Source organism: Dendronephthya gigantea, unplaced genomic scaffold (assembly GCF_004324835.1).
Source record: "Dendronephthya gigantea isolate DGI-Jeju-01 unplaced genomic scaffold, DenGig_1.0 000183F, whole genome shotgun sequence".
In the NCBI taxonomy this organism is placed as follows: domain Eukaryota; kingdom Metazoa; phylum Cnidaria; class Anthozoa; order Malacalcyonacea; family Nephtheidae; genus Dendronephthya; species Dendronephthya gigantea.
Genome location: NW_021163193.1, coordinates 95,137 through 115,953, shown reverse-complemented (window position 1 = coordinate 115,953; position 20,817 = coordinate 95,137). Strand labels below are relative to the sequence as shown.

Here is a 20,817-nt window from a genome sequence, read left to right as displayed (position 1 = left end):
TCTGCCGCTGTTGGAAGATCCTTTACCTTGAACTTTTCTCTAAAGATTTACTTGTTATCTGCTGCCGTTGGAAGATCCTTTACCTTGAACATTTTATTAAAGATTTACTGTGTTATCTGCTGCTGTTGGGAGATCCTTTGCCTTGAAATTTTATTAAAGATTTACTTGTTATCTGTCGCTGTTGGAAGATCCTTTACCTCGAACATTTTATTAAAGATTTACTTGTTATCTGCCGCTGTTGGAAGATCCGTCGCCTTGAACTTTTCTATAAAGATTTACTTGTTATCTGCCGCTGTTGGAAGATCCTTTACCTTGAACATTTTATTAAAGATTTACTGTGTTATCTGCTGCTGTTGGGAGATCCTTTGCCTTGAAATTTTATTAAAGATTTACTTGTTATCTGTCGCAGTTGGAAGATCCTTTACCTTGAACATTTTATTAAAGATTTACTTATTATCTGCCGCTGTTGGAAGATCCGTCGCCTTGAACTTTTCTCTAAAGATTTACTTGTTATCTGCCGCTGTTGGAAGATCCTTTACCTTGAACATTTTATTAAAGATTTACTGTGTTATCTGCCGCTGTTGGAAGATCCTTTGCCTTGAACTTTTCTCTAAAGATTTACTTGTTATCTGCCGCTGTTGGAAGATCCTTTGCCTTCAACATTTTATTAAAGATTTACTTGTTATCTGCCGCTGTTGGAAGATCCTTTACCTTGAACATTTTATTAAAGATTTACTTGTTATCTGCCGCTGTTGGAAGATCCGTTGCCTTGAACTTTTTTCTAAAGATTTACTTGTTATCTGCTGCTGTTGGAAGATCCTTTACCTTGAACATTTTATTAAAGATTTACTGTGTTATCTGCCGCTGTTGGAAGATCCTTTGCCTTCAACATTTTATTTACTTGTTATCTGCCGCTGTTGGAAGATCCTTTACCTTGAACATTTTATTAAAGATTTACTTGTTATCTGCCGCTGTTGGAAGATCCGTTGCCTTGAACTTTTTTCTAAAGATTTACTTGTTATCTTCCGCTGTTGGAAGATCCTTTGCCTTGAACATTTTATTAAAGATTTACTTGTTATCTTCTGCTGTTGGAAGATCCTTTACCTTGAACATTTTATTAAAGATTTACTGTGTTATCTGCCGCTGTTGGAAGATCCGCCTTGAACTTTTTTCTAAAGATTTATTGTGTTATCTGCCGCTGTTGGAAGATCCTTTGCTTTGAACATTTTATTAAAGATTTACTTGTTATCTTGACCCTTGAGCGTAAGATATAATTACATACATTATAATTAACGACTAGAGTAATCCATAACATTGTGTTTAGGCACAAATAATTCAGTTAGTGAGCTTGGAACCACATCATTTAAAAAAAGAAAAGAGAAAGCTTACTTGAGTGTTATGCCTAGGTAGCCTATCCTTCAGAAAGAATTAGGAGAAAGAATAAATATCTATTTGAGCGCCGAAAGAAAGTGTTTTATATAATAACTATAGTGAAACACGCAATGTGATTGGTCAATAGCCGTGCAGGATCAGACAATCCTGCACGCGTTTTAGACAATCCTGCACGCGAAATTTAATTTTAATAAAGTTAACCGTTGTTTCACTACAGTTATTTTATAAAACAATTACCAAATGATTTTCCGTGCAGGATTGCGTGATCCATGCACTTGGGATGTTGCTCGACTTTCGGAAAGCGTGAAAATACACTCGCCTACGGCTCGTGTATTTTCACGCTTTCCGAAAGTCTCGCAACATCCCGCGTGCATGGATCACGCAATCCTGCACGGAAAATCATTTGGTATTCCTTTAGTATTAGTATAAACTTGACTTATTCCGAGTAAAATATTTTTTCCTGAATCCTTGGCAAGGAACCTAGTCATGCCAGCTTTTCAACAAGGAAAAGTGCTTTTGTGTACGGCCGTCAAGGAAATCCGCGAGGTTGTTTTAATTACGGCATAGGCAGTATAAAGCATTTGTTTCCCGATCACTTTGGCAAATTCTCCCATTCCATCCCTCTATTCCAAAAAAATCCATCCAGGTGTTCATGAAATATGATAGCCCAGTGATTATTAATTATCAATTTCTCTTGGTAACTTGGTAACCACTCAGTCGTCTGGAGCATCATGGGCAGGCGACAGCATTGAATGTTCTGACTTCTGAACACAAAAATCAAAGGGAAGCAGACTTGAAAAACTAATACAACCATGTATAAATTGTTGTTTTATCGCTGGTCATTGCTAGGACGATGATTTTTCTGCCGTGTGATACATACGTATATCGTCTATGAGTTTCTAAATCAGGAGTTGCATTGCTTTACTGGCAACAGTTTTATATGTCACTACGATCCTAATTAATATCAGGATAGAAGCGAGTGGTGTGTTGTTTTATTCTAATTCTATGTCATAGTGCACCATGGCTAGTCAAAAGAAGAAAGATAACAAAATGAGAATTCGTGCTTTCCCGGTAAGTTTGTTATCTTGTTCAGGATCTTCCATCCACCGGCAACATTTTTGTTTTATGTGAACTGGGAAATTTATTTGTAATTGCAGGTTTAAACGTCTGTGACAAATATAATATCCCTTATTTTTTTTTGTGTGTGACAGTATTTTATGCAACCTAAGCATTAGTCGTTTTTTTATGAAATATGGCTTCCCCATTTTTCTCTTGGTATATATTTTATGATACCATGTTGGTATGTTTGAAGAAACATCTCAGTTGCATTGCTATGATTGCATTAGAATATGACTGGTGCCAACAACAAATAGGCATATCTACAGGGATGGGTAAAAATGTGCTATTAATATGTCTATTCATCTGCTACTTAATATAACTACAAATACAATATTAGTGAAATGGCTGGGTATTTGCTACGTACAGCTTTCTCCAATTACAGTGACTCATTATGTATAATTACAATACAATATACAAAACATAAAGCATGAGAGTAAAAGCAGAATATTTTCTTCACAATTTCAATATACCAATATCAATTTTGTGCAGGCTCAATACATTTATCTCATGCACAAATTTTATTTATGTTTGCTACCATTTATAATGTTCTTAATACCCTAGTGCCGTAACATTCTTAAACAACTCAAATAAGTTTGTGATTGGTTGCCTCTGGTTTTTAGAGCACTGTTTATAACCGATGTGCTCTTTCTTACACTTATTTTTCTTATGGTTTGGGTTATGCTATCCAACGGAGCAAAATTATCTTCTAAACAAACACATTCATGAAAAATGTGTTTTTATTTTGACCAATAAGTGTGAAAATAAGCCATATAAAGGATGCTAATGTGCTAAAATCTTTAGGCTCTGTTTTAAACTTACTTCAAAACGTATTAGTTGGATGAAAAAAACTTTTATGTACGCTTTGTAAGAAATATTTTGCACATTAGCTATGAAACATTTAGTTCATACCAGTACGTAATGAATACCTGTGTTGTACAGTGTTCTCACTAGTAAAATAGAAGTTCTAAAATTTTGTGACTTGGCCCAATACCCCTGCTTCCTAAAGTTAGACAACTTTCTTAGATTTTTTTGTATATGTGGATATATAGAAGTAATAGTGAAACCATGTATGTGCCATATACCATACATACATATACCATACATACATATACCATATATGGTTTCACAGAGAAAAATATTTAAGTGTAAGTAAACTGACAAAAAGCAGCTTATTGTTCATGAAAACAGGTTTTTAAATTTAATTTAATTTAACATGTAAACATTCAGTGAAAGATTGACTGAAATTAAATTAATGGCCAAACTAGTTAATCAGCTCATATACGAGTCAATCTCATGGTATAGCTCTCAAGCTCCTGGTTTAATTGTTAAATATTGTCATGCTTTGCTTAAATGAAAGTTTTATTTGAAAGAACGTGACATTGTGGTCCAATTATACGCAATTAATATACTTTTAGTACTATGTTTGAAGGGTCTTAATTTCGAGTGGAATTATACACACTTCATATTCAAGCCATGAACAGTTGATGGAAAAATGAGTCAACTATAGGTCCTCCGGCTGGAATCGAACCGACGCTTAAACACCTAAGCGTATGTACGATTTTATGCGCGATTTTCTTCTTTTTGTAGATGTGAACGAGTCACTAGTTACGAATGAGTAATATACACTTAATGTACATATGCTCCCGAGGGAAATAGTGAGTTTTGTTTTCCCAAGAGTCTGAATGTTTCCCAAGAGTCTGAATGTTTCCCGAGACAAAGTTGAGGGAAATATTGAGACTCAAGGGAAAACAAAACTCACTATTAATTTCCCGAGGTAGTGTACATTAAGTGTTTTTTGTTATATAGGAACAAAAAGATAGATGTTACACAACAATTTCATTTAAAAAATACCCACTTTACTTTGTTATGACAAGAAGTGGGCAACAATTTTTTACTTGTTTCCCTGGCGGGAAACATTGCATTTATTCAAAGTCATGTGATTACGAATGAACTAATAACATTTAAAATACACAGCACCTATATAACAAGAGCTCTTATTTGAACGTCCGTAACTAATTCACTCGTTCACATTTATCAAAAGAAGAAAATCGCACATGAAATCGCAGCAAAAATCGCCAGTGTAAACTGGCCTTAAGATTTAATTCTAAAATTAAACGAGACTTACCTGTAAGTTGAAGTTTGATTGGAATTCTACAAGTCATCAGTCAGGAACGAAGGAGTCACATGAGAAGCGCCTGCGTGCTTTGCTGATCAGTTAGCGTAACGTAACGGTTGCAGGAACAAACGAACGAAGAGTCACGGGAGGGAAGGGAGTTTTACCATAAAAACATGTGGGCATGTGACTCCTTCGTTCCTGACTGATGACTTGTAGAATTCCAATCAAACTTCAACTTGCAGGTAAGTCTCGTTTAATTTTAGAATTATACTACGTCATCAGTCACGTCACTACGGAGTCACATGAGATTTCAAAGTCCTGCGACCGTTAAAGCTAATCCGACACATGAGGAAATTAGCAATAAAATGTACTTTTAATATCAACTATTTTCAACCACTGAACTATCTACAGATTGTCAGCTGTGTTCAAAAGCATTGAACCAAAGTTTTCCGTTTCAATATTCTTATCGTAAAACTTTGCAAACGTGGAAGAGTTAGACCAACCCGCAGATTCCATGATCTGTTTTAAGTTGAGACCAGCTGCTTTAACACGCGAAGTCGAGGCTGCCCGAGTTCTGTGAGAAGTGAATTTACCCGTATCAATACCAGAACAGTATTGATTTCACCCATCTGGCAATAGTATCCTTCGTCACAGCTTTATGAGGCTTAGCAAAACTCACTAATAACTAGGATTCGTTACCTCTTAACGTGGACGTTCTCTTGATGTATTCTTGGAGATATTCTAAAACACACACTCGCTTATCATTTGGGTATGATCGAAGTTCCAAAGGAACTTGATGTTTACCAGCCTTCGTGTGTTTTAACACTTCTCGAATATCGATGATGCATCTATTATCAATAAACTGAATGTAGCTTATGTTTATTTTGTGAATTGTCTGGCATCTCTGTCCCGTTAATAAACATAACAATGTCGAAAGATTCATTGTAAGATCTTTCAAACTAATTTGATTTACTGAACTAACTCTTTGTAAGTAACATAAAACTTTATTTACATATTTCAGAGTATTTAGGTATAAGGAAGGTTTCAACTCAAATACTCCCTTTAAAAAACGACAAACTAAAGGATCTTTACCAAATGGAACTCCAGCAACTGGCGTTATTACAGACGAAAGTGCCGACCGAGCCGTATTTATTGCGCTATATCCGATTCCCGAGTTATAGAGTTCTGTTAGGAATTCTATTGCAGCCGTGTTCCAAGGGATATGGAATGCAATATTTTTTCGAATGCAATAGTCTTCCCATCGTAACAGGTATGACTGGTATTGTTTCTGAGTGCCTTTTCACCATGAAGCCATTATAATTGCTCTCGCACCAGGCGAAAGCTCTTGGAGTTCTAATCTTTTACGGATAATAGACAGATCATCAGCGACAGCTTCTTGAACATTGCGTGTAACTCGTTTGGATGACTTGGTAGCGTCAATAGATGTTTCGATGCTTTCAAATGTATGGGTGGCTTCTCCAACATTGATAGCGCTTTCGGATACCATGGCTGTGTTGGCCAGTTTGGAAACACAACCACCCCCCTTGCTTTTTCTCTCTTTATCTTGCTCAACACATTTCCTATAAGACTGAATGGAGGAAAAGCGTAGAACATAAGTGACCTCCATGTTAGCGTAAATGCATCGACTGAAGATGCCTGTGGGTCAGGTCTGTACGAAACATATTCCTCAAATTGTTTATTTATCCTAGAGGCAAATAAATCAATATTGGGCGAAAAATCGAGTTCTATCAGTGCTTTTGTTAAACAGCATTTATCTAGCATCGATTCTGATGCTTTTACCGTTCGTCTCGATTCGAAATCTGCAACAAGATTATTCCGCCCTGGTATATGCACCGCACTTATCCATATCTGCTTCGTAATACACCATTCCCAGACCTGTTTTGCTAACAAATTACACTTATCAGAATGGCTGGTGCCCATATTGTTTATAATTTAATAATAATAATAATTTTAATACTTATATAGCCCTATTTACAGTGACAGATCAATAGCGCTTAACATGCACAGGTTCGTTCTATAAGCAATGTCTACAACCAGTATAAAATAGATAATTTACAAATCTAAAATAAAAATATTATATTAAAAATTGACTTCTATAAATTGACTTCTATAAATAAATTGACTTAAATTATTAAAAATTAACTTCTATATTAAAAATTGGTTAAAAAGATAGGTCTTAAGTGATTTCTTAAACAGTTCACTTGCAGTTATTGTTCTAATATTAACTGGGAGACTATTCCATAACTGAGGTGCAGCCGCATGAAACGATCTGCCACCCAATGTCACAAGCATTTTCTCTTTCGGAGGTTGCAGCAAAATGCCGCTGTTATATCGAAGACTATAGGAGGACTTAGACTTGACTGTAATCAAATCTTGAATGTAAGAGGGTGCTAGCCCGTGGATGGCCTTAAAAGTTAAAAGTAACACTTTAAAGTGAATTCTTGCGTGGACAGGAAGCCAATGTAGTTCGCGCAGAACAGGGGTAATGTGGGAGTGCTTCCGAATATCCATGACCAGTCTGGCAGCGGCATTTTGAACGCGTTGGAGTTTGGAAATCTGCTTTTTGGGAAGACCATAAAGTAAGCTGTTGCAGTAGTCTAATTTGCTGGTAATAAATGCATGTACTAAGATCAACAAGCTGTCTTTAGACAAAAACTTCTTAATACGCCTGATGTTATGAAGATGGAAAAAGCATGCTTTACATACATTTGTAACATGAGTGGACATCTTCAAATGTGAATCAAGCCAGCTTCCTAGATTCTTGACAATGGGCCTAGGATAGATTGTGGAATTGTTTACTGAGATGCTCGTAGGTTGTAATTTTATAATACTGACTGCAGATGTATTGTCCATCATTAACCTAATGTGCCAATTAGATATAGTTTTAGCAAATGTTTTTAAACCGAGGAAAGCGGCTAATAATTTTAAATAATTTATGTGCTCCTTAGCTTCAATGTGGGACCACTTTCCTCCAGTGGTTATGCTTTAGGATTCTGCTCCCCAACCTGACAAAGATGCATCGGTTGTAATAACTAAGGAGTGTTCCTTGTGTGAAATGGGTTTAAAAGCGTCGACCACATTTGTTGACCTAAGCTCTAACAAGCTTTGCTCAGATAGCGTCATTTTTGCATCAAAATTGCCGTGATTTATAGCTATAAGGCTGCTGTTTTAAAGTAAAGAGGGCCATAAAGCACCCCCGGAAAACTGGATACCAATTTTCCGATAATTTGAGCAAGTTCCCTTATCACTATATTTGCTCGGGATTTTCTGAGAAATTTCCGACAATCTAACTTTAGAGCTAAAGCTTTCTCTGGTATCAATTTGACTCTCATTGTGACAGAATTTATAACAAATTCTAAGATTATCAGTTCTTGAGAGGGAGAAAGGGAACACTTGTCAGGATGGACTACCAATCCCAGTTGTGTAAAAAGTTTGACTGTATCTATTAAATTAGAACAACACTTTTTTTTGTCTTGCCTTGTAAGTAAAAGTCATCTAAATGACTACACACAATGTGCCCCTTACTATGCAATGAGGACAGGGCCGGTTTAAGAATCTTAGTGAATTTTCTAGGTCCACTTGATAAACCATTTGGTAAACAAGTGAAGTGGTAGAAATTGCCATTACAGAAAAAACTCAAATATTTTCTGTCATTCTTGCGAATAGGTATTGAATAATATGCATCCTTGAGGTCATCAATAGATGCCATGAAGCATTCTTTATCAACCAATTTAACTATTGTATTTAAAGAATCCATTTTAAAATTATGGTAGGACACATGTGTATTGAAGTCCTTCAGATTTAAAATAACTCTATGGGTGCCATCTTTTTTAGGCACAGAAAAAATATTCGAGACAATTTCATTTTCTTCATGCTCTGCTAGCTCTATTATATGTTTCTTCAACATTTTGTTTATTTCACTATTTATGACTTCAGTTTCTGCACTGTTAAATTTAGTTTGAATGAAATAATGTTGATTTGGCCTGTCATGTAATTCAATTGTCATGCCCCGAATGTCAGATAGAATCTCTTTATCTGAAGTTATATTTATCCAATTTGAAAAATAATTTGAAATACCACCAACTTTGAAAAGGGCATCTAATTGCGTTAAGTATTCTTTTAAGAAAGGAATAAATGATTGCCATTTACTCACCAGTGAGTTAGAAGTCTGTATTGCCTTTAAATTTGTTATTATTTCTTGTAATGTTGTTGTTGTTGTTGCTGTTTCACACCTTTTTCCCTGTTGTGTTGAGGTTTGCCCCTCCGAAAATAATCCGAGCGCGAAAACCCATCATTGTAATTTTGCCCGCCATTTGTTTGGCGCCAATTTCGTTTGTCATGACCTTTTCGCGCCCAATAATTGTTGCGTGTGTGATTTGTATTGACAGCTAACCCTACATTACTTGCCTCTTTGGCATCTTTTAGTCGTTTGGGCAAATCATCCCCAAATAGTACTTGCTTTGAGTACCATCGTCTACACATATGGGGGCGTATTCTGGTTTTAAGACCGATTTGATTTTATAGCGCCGAAGACTTGCCAGCTCATGACTAATGTGCCCTAATAAAGCGATAGAATCCACTTGTTGAGTGAGCAACTGCTTTACATCTAGCTCGTTAGGCTTTTTATTTGTCAAGGAATGAGCCGTTTGCAAAGAAATCAGGACAGCTTTCCTGACAGATTCCTGTATCTTGGAGACATTCAAATCTGCCCGTTGTTGATACTGCGGGAGTTTTGACCATATCTCCTGGTTGACTGTCATTGAGCAAACTGTTGGGCAATTTGCAGGACGTTTGTACTTTTCTTGAATTAGTGTAAGCTTTTCAGGCGGTAGTTTTTTATTCCACCTGTTCTCAGCTATAGTAGCCAATCGAGGAATGATATCATCGCTCGTTGCTTCTACTTCCTCGAAATTTTCGTCTAATTTCTTAAGGGTATCATCATGCAATTCATCTTTGGCAGCCGAAACAGTGATGTCATTTTTGGCGCCATCTTGTAGTAGAAGCGATACATTATCGTCCTCATCCTGCACATGTATGCTCACTTTATCTTGATCACAGTCGTTCCTTTCGTCTGTTTCGTGACGAGTTTTACGAGATTTTCGGCTACGGCGACGACGATCATCATCGTTGTCACTGTCAGAGGTAGAGCTGGAATTTGAGGACGAGACCGACGTGTTCGAGCTCGATTTTGAGCGTTTTTTCCCTCGTCGTTTGTGCTGGGGTTGTTCAACTTGGCTCATCTTTGTCCTGAGATTGTTGCCATAAATCACCCAGCATCGAAGCCATGTGGATCATAGTTTGATTAAGTTCAACTAATGTGTGAGCCAACATGGGATTTGTGGACTGTTGTTTGTCCTGGGGCTCTACTATTTGATTTCTTTCCGTTGACTGTGAAATATTTTCAGCGTCTTTAGTCGCCATATCTGTGTTTCAAAAAACGCAGGAGAAATACACACATTCATTCGCACTGTACTTACGTTCTTTTCCAAAATTATTTTCCGTTGTACCCTACCTGCGACGATTATTTCGTTATAAAAATCTTAAAACAGCAAAACGGCGTTTTGTTTGATCAACAAGCTTGCAAACACTGATCAGCGAAGCACGCAGGCGCTTCTCATGTGACTCCGTAGTGACGTGACTGATGACGTAGTAGAATCAAAGTTATAGCAAACAACGGGCGATTTTAAAGCGATTGAAAAAGTCACTACTGGTGGATAGCGCTATCCGGCTTTCATACAACCGGTCCCATATGTTTAAAACATAAATATCTGGCTATAGTCAATATGCACCCCCTCCCCAAAAATAAGCGGTCTAGCCTACGGCCTTAAATCACGTACTTTATGTACGTCACCCTGTGACCGATCTTTTAATCATTTCAATAATTAATCAATATAAAAACAATTTACAGCAAAACCACGTGTAGTGCACTAAGTTAGATAAATTTACAGGCGATGCGCATACAACAGCGTACAATGTCCCTTGACCTTATAAAGTGCTGCTTTTATTGCGTACTGTACAAATTAGGATGCTTAACGTATCTAGCTATAACAATATAATTTTCCTTCAGATGACCATGGACGAAAAATATGTCGAAGGGATTTGGAATTTGTTAAAAAATGCTATCCAGGAAATTCAAAAGAAAAACAACAGTGGGTTGAGTTTCGAAGAGCTGTACAGGTGATTTATTTTTTTAAAGATCAATATTTTTTATTTATCCTTATTATATATTTTTTTGTTTCTGTTGTATTTATTGCAATGCTGGTAATTTGCGTCATGTTTGGCCACCAGGAAAATAATTTTCCTACATTTTCGGAGGCTGTTTCACCTAGGTTAACATGTTTTTTTTTTGACTAGGTGAAACAGACTCTGAAAGTGTAGAAAGAAAATAAATTATTTTTTCTATAATACTTAACTTCAAAATTTCTGAACTTCGTTGGACTATCTTCCCCAAATTTTACATTTTGCAAGCGACGTCGTTCATTTCATTGCTTTCTCTAAATCCACGAGATGCCTATGGCACAACGTCCTTAATGAAACGCGGTTGATCTCCCTGATCCAAGTCTTATATCAAGCATATATAGTTATATAGGTGGATACGTCAGATTTAGCCTCCGAACGATGCCCTGATGCAAAAACGATCAGCATTTTTTCAACACGATATTTATCCTTATTATATAGTTTTTCTGTGGAAAATAATAGGGCATACTAGAACGCATTGAGCGCTTTGTCAACAATTTGTCTGAAAAGAGGAGCCTACTGTATCAGACTATATATCTCTCCATCACATGGAACATGTGTTAAAAATGTATGCCTATTCCATGCCATTACAATCCTATCCATCAGATGCATTCACCACACTGTCTGATCTTTTGCCCTGTTGAATTGAAACCTTGGACAAGCTAAATCTTTGTCGATGTTAGTAATAATTTCCTCTAGCCATGCAGCTATTTCGCGACATCATGCTTTCAGGCAGCATTTATACCAATTTTAACCTAGTATAATAGTAGAAACAACCTGATCACTTCACTATGCACCATGTCGACGATACGCAGACGAAATAAGCGAATTTGCCTTCTTGCAACTTTCTTACTTACTTACTGCCCATCATGCCTATGTGGCACATAGGGCAGCAACGAAATCTTTCCAACCCTGCTTATCTTTAGCCAGTTTTTCAATGGTGCTCCAGCTGTAATTGAGCTCCCTCAGTCCCTTTTCTACAGTTCTGCGCCAAGTTGTTTTTGGGCGCCCTCTGCTCCGTTTACCTTCAGGTGTCCAGCGCATTGCAATTCTGGCTATGTTGTTATTGCTCTTTCGCAGCACATGCCCGATCCATCTCCATCTTCTCCTGGTGATAAGGGTACGAATATCCTCCTGCTCGGTTTGCCCCAGAAGCTGATCATTTGATATTTTCCGGGGCCAGAAAATTCTCAGAATCTTCCTGAGGCTAGCTGTGCGAAAAGACGCCAGTCTTGAAAGACCGTGTTCCGTCACTCGCCAGCATTTCTACTGCTACTTATAATCGGTCCGTTTTTAGAATGCGAATGGTCAGCATCCTTTTAAATGTGAATCTGGTTTTATCAAAGAAGTATTCACACCATTGTCCAAACAAATCACTATCGTATCCTGTTTATAAGTATATGCTATGTCAGTTTCTCTATACTAAGTGGCTCCTCGACCATATTTTTGAAATTTTTTGAAACTCTTTGCATGGTTATACCATAGACAATCCAAAAGACAGGGACTGGAAACGCTGTGATAAAAGCAGCGATGCTGGCGTGCAATCCGTGATGCGGCTAAATCACGTAGCAATTATCTGTTGCCCTGACAACCTGCCCTAATTTAACCAAAATAATCACAAACCTGTTTTATATTTTTTGCCTTTTGGCATTTTTTAAATTTTTATTTACATTGAAAATTTATATTATTGTAAAAATAGATATTATTCCTCAAGGTATGTATGATCTAATATTTTTTCCTCTAGTTTATAGCAATCAAATCTTAACTTTTATCGGAACCTTTACATCAAAATGGCACACGAAAAAAAATCCGCGAGAGTGTACATATGTTTCGAACCCTGAAACTTGAAAATTAAGCAATCCCATATCGGTTATATCAGAAATTTGTCGTCTTAAATACACTGTGAGTGCATTTAGCGCATCAACATAGCTATGCGATTCGCCAGTTTGGTAAAATAAAGGCCTTTTTCACGCTACTACTTTTGCATCAACCGGAAATGGCTATTTCTGTTTCCCCTACTCCGAACCCTAGAACTCTAGTTTAAATAAAGTTCAGGCTTCCTAATTTACATCTTTTGAACAAAAATAGACCCTTGGGTGCACTTAACCGAATTTTAAGCATACATTGGGTCAAACAGAACTAAAAACTCCCTTTGAGTGCTTGCGTATTGTTTTTGTCTGTAAAAACGTCGCCATTCTTGTTGTCAAAGTTTGTACTCACTTCGAACCCTGTAACTATAGTTTTAATACACTTCAGGCTTTGTAATTCACATCTTTTGAACAAAAATAGACCTTTGGGTGCACTTAACCGATTTTTAAACATATACTGGGTCAAATAGAGCTAAAAACCCCCCTTGACTGGTTGGGTATTGTTTTTGACCGCAAAAACATCGCCATTGTTGTTGTCAAAGTTTGTAGTTACTTCGAACCCTGTAACTACAGTTTTATTACACTTGAGGCTTTGTCATTTACATCTTTTTAACCAAAATAAACATGTGGATGCACTTAACCGATTTTTAAACCTATATTGGGTCAAACAGAGCCAAAAAACCTCTTTCAATGCTTGCGTAATATTTTTGACTGTAAAAACTGAGTCGCCATTGTTTTTGTCAAAGTTTGCACTCATTTCGAACCCTGTAACTATAGTTTTAATACACTTCAGGTTTTGTAATTTATATCTTTTTAACAAATATAAATCTGTGGATGCACTTATCCGGTTTTTAAACCTATATTGGGTCAAACAGAGGCGAAAAACTTCGTTTGAATGCTTGCGTAATGTTTTTGACTTTAGAATTGAGTCGCCATTGATGTCGCTGCTGTCCGCATCACGGATTACGCGTGAAAAAACAATAGCGTTTCCAGTCCCTGTCTTTTGGATTGTCTATGGTTATACGTAATCGCACTCGAAATCATGCATGATAATTGCCGTATCGTTCTTCTAACAATGTAATTCTCTACAAGTAATTGAGCTGATTTTATGTCTCTAGGAATGCATATACAATGGTGTTACACAAACATGGCGAAAGGCTCTACACTGGCCTAAAAAGGGTGGTCACAGAACATTTGGAACAGAAGGTAGGTTCGGCTTTTCAGCGTACATGCAATGTGATGGGGGTTATCTCGTAAGCGGATGAAACGTAATCGATAATGTAGACATTGCATGAGATTTTAAAATCATGTATACACCATGCACATGACCAAGCCTTGCATACATATGTATTAACGTAGCATGACGGATGACCTGTAACACGCACTATATACACGCACCATATCCATCACAAACTCTCGCGATAAATTATTCATATGAGCTTCACTTCTTTGGAAGATATTGTCAATCAAACTGAAGTACCTACTAAACATCAATGTGGTTTAAAAGTTTTACACGTGTGTAAAAGTTAATTGATTGGATTTCAATGACATTCAAGTTGATGTTTCTTCAGGTTCGAAAAGATGTTGTAGATTCTCTAAGGAATAATTTTTTGGATGTTCTTAATCTCGCATGGAGTGACCACCAAACATCAATGGTTATGATTCGTGATATTCTCATGTATATGGTAGGCTGCACAGTTTCATTCCAATACTGCAATATAAAAGAGAACTAAGATAGAGACTATATATATATTATATATATATATATATATATATATATATATATATATATATATATACACCCGTTTGCAAAAACGTTGGCCGCAGATAGATATATAGATAGATACTCGAAGTCTAATTAGAATTGCATATGAGCATATGATTACATGTGCATGAGATTTCAATCATATTACACAACATATGCAATTCTAATTAGATTTCGAGTATCTATCTATCTATCTATCATATATATCATATATATATATATATATATAATATATATAATATAATATATAATATATATATATAATAATATAATATATATATATATATAGTTTGCTTGAGTAGGATTTAGTTTCTTCAAACCTCTCCAAGGTTAGTTGCATACCACCTTTTGAAATTCTCACTTTTTCTGCGATCCTACGAGGAAAGAATCCTTCAATACTTAATGCAACTATTTGTCACCATCACTTGGGCACCATCACTTTGGCCTTTTTCCCACCCATCTTGGCAGTGTAAAGGAATGAGAACTTTATTTTGTTATAATTTAGATCATTGGGACCAAAACAGTGTGCAATTAATATGGTTTACAGTACTGAAACACTAGTCTTAACTCGAATACGCTGCCAGGATATATATATATATATATATATATATATATATATATATATATATATATATATATATATATATATATACTTGTATAAAAGGGAATTTTCGCAATTTTCCCTCAATTCCCCCCTCCCCAATTTTCCACCTAACCTATTTTTTCTGGCTATTTCCATTTTGCTTTCCTTATTCTTGACGACAATATATGGCACTATGAACTCAAAATTTCTATTTAAAGGATCGTGTGTATGTGCAACAGAATGGTGTAGATAATGTGTACAATTTAGGCCTAATATTATTCAGAGATTTGGTGAGTGTGGCTATGTTGCCTTTGAAAGTAAATCGTATATTAATCTACCCTCCAATACGGTTTAAGGGTCTTAATCAATTTCAAATAGAAATCATACAGAAAAGAGTAAACAAAGCCCTTTAACTCCAATGTCCCCAACGGCCAACCCTTTTGTGCAGCCTATCCAGGCCTTCCTATACTCTGTGCATCATCACACCATAAAAATTTACATGCCGCCTTTGGCTCCTGATTACAACATGGTCTAAAGAATATATCTATGCTTCGAATCATTGCACATTCTAGTTTAATTTATTATAACGGTGCATTTTTTCTTGCAACCTGCAATGCGATTCTGCTTTTAAGAGATGTAATTTATTTATTTATTTATTTATTTATTTATTTATTTATTTATTTATTTATTTATTTATTTATTTATTTATTTATTTATTTATTTATTTATTTATTTATTTATTTATTTATTTATTTATTTATTTATTTATTTATTTATTTATTTATTGTTAAAATTCAAAAGAAAATATGCAAATATTTCGCTGTAAGTGGAATCCGCCTTTACGTTGCTACGCGTAGACGCAAAAAAGGTTCACTCGGGTGCTTGCTCACTTGGCAGTGCAACCTTGGCGGTGCAATTGCCGTGCAGTGGCTAAGAGCCAGCACGCGCAGGCTGCTATGTACGAGCTAACTCGTTCCTAAACGCCCATGCATGCGCATTCCTAGTTGCCAAATTTGAGATCTCTAAAAAGCAGAATTGTATTGCAAGTTGCGTGAAAAATTGCACCGGGCGTTTGAAATAAATTGGTTATATTTTCACATTGTATGTTTAATTTGCCTTATTTCACCTTTTATTGCATCTATTATGTGCAATTTGGAGCACACATTAATTATAATATACGAAGATTTTCAAACAATATCTTTCAATTAGGTTGTTCGTCACGGAAGCATTCGAGACCATTTGTGCAAAACATTACTGACCCTAGTTAGCTGTGAAAGAAAAGGTGAAATTGTTCAGCGGTAAGCCTCGTGATGTAACAGTAAATCGTGTTAACTTGGCTCCCTGCAGTCAAATAGTATAAAACACAACTGCGCTCTAAAGCAATGGTGCATGTACAGACTGAGCTTCCATGGTGGGAATATCTACAGCATGATTTAGAGCGCAAACGTTATCAATATGTATACAACACTTGTTCTTATTGGTCGGAGCCCGTGTTTGGATGAGCTATCGAGCATATAAGGACTGCACACATTAGACATTGTGTGCTATATCGCGGGTTTCAGATGCTGGGTGAAAGGTTGTAAAATGTTTTTGGCCTGAAGAATAGCCTGTGAATAACAGAATCTATTTATACGCTTATTCCACGGTGGGGGAAACGCGATTAATAGAGTCTGCGCGCTGATGTCACAAATTCCATACTGATGACGTATTTTGCCGTGGATCTCGGCAGAATTAATCAGTCATAAACGCGTCATGTTATTGGCTAAAACATAAATAATGCAAAACAATATGATATAGTTATGCGAATATAATGCGACGATCAAAACAATATGGCGGACTCAGAAAGAGCCACTGGAAAGAGCCGAGAAATATGAAAGCATATCGAAAATATTTTAAGTAGTTGTGTGAACGAAATAAAGGAGATTTTTAGTGTAAGCAAATTGCGAACTAAGCATTTTGATGGGCTTTTGCATTTTTTTAACGGAATAGATGTATTTGTCAGTTTACCGACCGGATCTGGCAAATCGGTAATTTTTTTGAATGTTGCATTATAATTGCATAATTATATAATATTCTTTTGCATTATCAGCCAATAACATAACGTGTTTATGACTGATTAATTCTGGCGAGATCCACGACAAAATACGTCATCAGTATGGAATTTGTAACATCTGCGCGCAGACTCTATTTATCGCGTTTCCCCCAACGTGGAATAAGCGTATAAGTAGATTCTGTTATTCGCAGGCTAGTTGAAGAGTAAAAGAAAAAGAAAATGAAGTAGCGTTATTTGTTCTACCACAGGTTAAAATAATATAATGTGACCACCATCCAAGAAACTAATTCCGCACAATATCGAGTGATGCTTTTAACAACAGCGAATAACAAAAAAATAGGTACGCCACAGCGTACACGTGTCTACTGTGATTTTAGCCCCAAAAATAGAAAGATGAATGGGGATAAGAATGACATGAAATGACCATTTTATTTGAATAGTTACAACTGCGTCAAATATAGAATATACAAGTAGCTATATGACATGATAAGATGACATTCGCATTCACTTTGCTTGTTACTTCGAAAGATATTGTGATGTGTTGTAACATTAGTGAGTTTTGGTCTAAATATTTCAATTGATCTAATTGAAATGAGTTTATATTAAATATATTTGTAAGTTGTAGTTTATAAATTATGAAACAAGATATGGATTTTGTGACACTTGCAGAAAATAGCAGATGATTTGCATTCACTTAGCTCGTATTTCCAAAGATGTTGAAATCAGTAAAGCTTTGGCAGCTTTAGCTTTTTTATATAGCTCATAATTAAATGCAGAAATGTTTGTTGGTAAGCCTAAAACAAATGTTTTGTTTGGGAACTGCATGGCTCTCTTAAATTTCATGATGTATTTTAAACTTGAGTTTAATTTTTTTATGTGATTCATACCCATGATCAACATTGAGACTTTTCTAATGCACCCGTAGTGCCTATTTATACCATTGACAGATGAAGTCAAATCAGCCTACAAGCTTTTAATAGTAAACAACCTATTTTTAATAGTAAACAAACTATTTTGTGTTTATTTCAGTTGTAGAAAATAGCTTCAAAAAAAGTTTCGGGTTTATGCATACACATCACTCATTTGGTAACGCGAATGAAATATCAGTTCTGACTTAATATTAACTATTTGGCTCAGATTTTTAGCTCAGAATTAAGTTTCCACCACCTAAAACACACCTTTATTACCCTCAAATCCATATTTTTCTCACGAACTCGAGCAATTTGTGCAACAGTAGCCCTATTGTAAGCTAAAATCTAGTTTTTACCATAAAAAAGCATGCTTCCGCCCCTTATGCGGCAATTTGATATGGCGAAATTCAAAAACTGGCCGATCGACGCTTGCAAGAAAATAATGTTCGAGCTTCGTAAACATCCGTAAGTAATTTGGAATGTTCCGAAACTAGAATCCTCGACCAAAATAGTTCTGGTAGACGTGCATATGTAAGTCATCCTAACAGCAGCATGCGCTTGATTTGTTTCAAAAAGACTTATTTATTTTAATACCTTAAAGTCATTTCACGTCTCGTTAAATCTCGGGTAACTGTTGTCATGTTATCAGCCCCAGAGGTTTGATGTTCATTCCCATAAGGTCCATATACGGAGTTTTTTTCCAAATTACTAGAAAGCTATTCTTTTGCCTATGTTTGCTTTTGTCATTCTTTTTACACCATGGATTATTAATAGTTTTAAGTACTCCTGGGACTTTTTATATTTTTCTTTGTTTTTTTATCGGTAAATAACTGTTTTATATGTACAAAATGCTATTAACTGCAGGGAGCCTCGATAGACGTGTTAAAAATACTCTTTTGTGTATATACTCCTACCGATTACTACAAACTTAGAAAAGTTGACTTATACGTTTCGCTGTAACAACTGGCTGTTATGTTTTCTAGTAAATTTAAACGACAATAATTTGTTATAGGATGGCTGTAAAGAATGCTTGTCATATGTTAATGAACCTTGGTATTGATTCAAGAAGTGTTTATGAGGAAGATTTCGAGAAGAAATTTTTAAGCGAGTCTGCTGAGTTTTATAGGGTGAATATTCGTGGTTTTTTACTTTTTCAATGTCTTGTACGAGGTCTTGTCATTACCTGCAACAATAGACCCTTTCGATAATTACTTTAACACAAACGAATAAGTGAAAATAAGCCATATCGAGAAATAAATAAGTGGAAACGAATAGGTGGAAATAAGCCATAACAAAAGCGAGACTCCAGGTCGTTAAATGCATGTGTTGAAGGATGTTTTGCATCTTTGCACGTGGCATCGTAAGTGTAAAATGTGAATTTAAAACGATAATGTTTTTTGACGTAATTACAAAGGGTCTATAAATATCGATTGTTATAGATATAAAAAGGTTGCATCCATTACGATTATACGTATATATTATGAATGGTACACCCCATTAAGGCCTGGTTTCCACTTTATCCTAATTTTCGTAAACACGCTAAGGTCGTTGGTGAAATATTTCTACACAATGACTGATTTAAATACATGTATGAGAAAAAACGCAGATATACGTTTCTCGTCGGTGGTTTGTACAATTATACGGTAAAATGGAAACCATTGCCATTTGACCTGGCGCCGGTTGATCCATGGGCCTGGGGCCGGCTGTATGAAAGCCTGATAGCGGTATCCACCGGATATTGGTTTTTAACCCTTCTTTGCTTGAAAAGCAACAAAATTTCAACTTTGGAACTAAAAATTATTAAAGAGGATCCTCAATTTAGGAATACTAAGATTTAATCAAAGTTATGTTATTAAATGGGGGATTTTAAAGCGATTGAAAAAACTACTATTCGGTAGACAACTGGCCCCAGGTGGATATTTTCGATTCAAAATTTTTTTATTTTATTTTGTTTTCATTTGTGATCTGCGAAGTGAAACCGCTTTGGTGCATGGACTTTTAACAATTTTTGGGCAAATCGTTATACAACTTATTCTTTGATTATCAGGACATTCCCCGATTATGAGGGGTAATTTAGCGACTATCAAATTATTATCATGCACAATGGACGACTTGCGCTTTAGACTAATTTCTTACATCGGTGATAAAAAGAATATTTTCTGAAAGAGCTTACTAAAATTAGTAAAACTGCCAAGTTTGGCTGGGAGTTGTTGTAAATTACGGAAAATATAGCCATGCGAAGTTGTTGATTTTTGTATACTTTTGTATTGCGGCCGAAATTTTGTAACTAATTTAGTTACACATTTCCGCACGTAATACAAAAGTATACAAAATATGCTAACTTCGCATGGCTATATTTTCCGTATTTTACAAACTTTCGCAGCCAAACTTTGCATTTGCACTAATTTAAGTAAGATCTTTCTAGCTGTGGTGATTTATTTTCCTCTAGTTTCTTTGATCAAAAATTAGTCTAAAGCGCAAGTCGTCCATTAACCGCCAATCGCTAAATCAGTGTACTTTATTAATATAACATGCAGGCTGTAGAAATAGCCGCCACAAACCAGATTTGGAATTCAAATATCCATGCTATAAGACTGGTCATCTGTAAATGTGACAAAATTGAAGTGATAAAACGCGCACTCGCACAGGCAAAATCTGATCTTCAAGCTGCGGTTAGGCGGTTGAACGCAAGACTTTAGGATAAAACTCTGCAAAATGATATATATTTATCTCTCGGGTATTTCGATTTGTT

At 35.8% G+C, this 20,817-nt stretch overlaps 1 protein-coding gene across 2 annotated transcripts in view; it reads left to right on the top strand.

The window, feature by feature from the left end:
- The first annotated feature begins 1,080 nt into the window (after positions 1–1,080).
- LOC114538398 (cullin-3-A-like) overlaps positions 1,081–20,817 on the top strand; it is a 43,448-nt gene continuing 23,711 nt past the window's right edge. Inside the window, exons 1-8 of one of the 2 annotated variants that reach the window (XM_028559576.1) lie at positions 1,081–1,263; positions 2,407–2,463; positions 10,716–10,825; positions 13,872–13,959; positions 14,325–14,438; positions 15,320–15,391; positions 16,311–16,399; positions 19,078–19,192. In XM_028559576.1, the coding sequence (XP_028415377.1) occupies positions 2,413–2,463; positions 10,716–10,825; positions 13,872–13,959; positions 14,325–14,438; positions 15,320–15,391; positions 16,311–16,399; positions 19,078–19,192 (639 nt within the window). In that variant the 5' untranslated portion in view covers positions 1,081–1,263; positions 2,407–2,412. Of the gene's footprint in view, positions 1,264–1,320; positions 2,464–10,715; positions 10,826–13,871; positions 13,960–14,324; positions 14,439–15,319; positions 15,392–16,310; positions 16,400–19,077; positions 19,193–20,817 lie in introns of those variants that run through there. The other variant, XM_028559575.1, reaches the window with a different exon arrangement.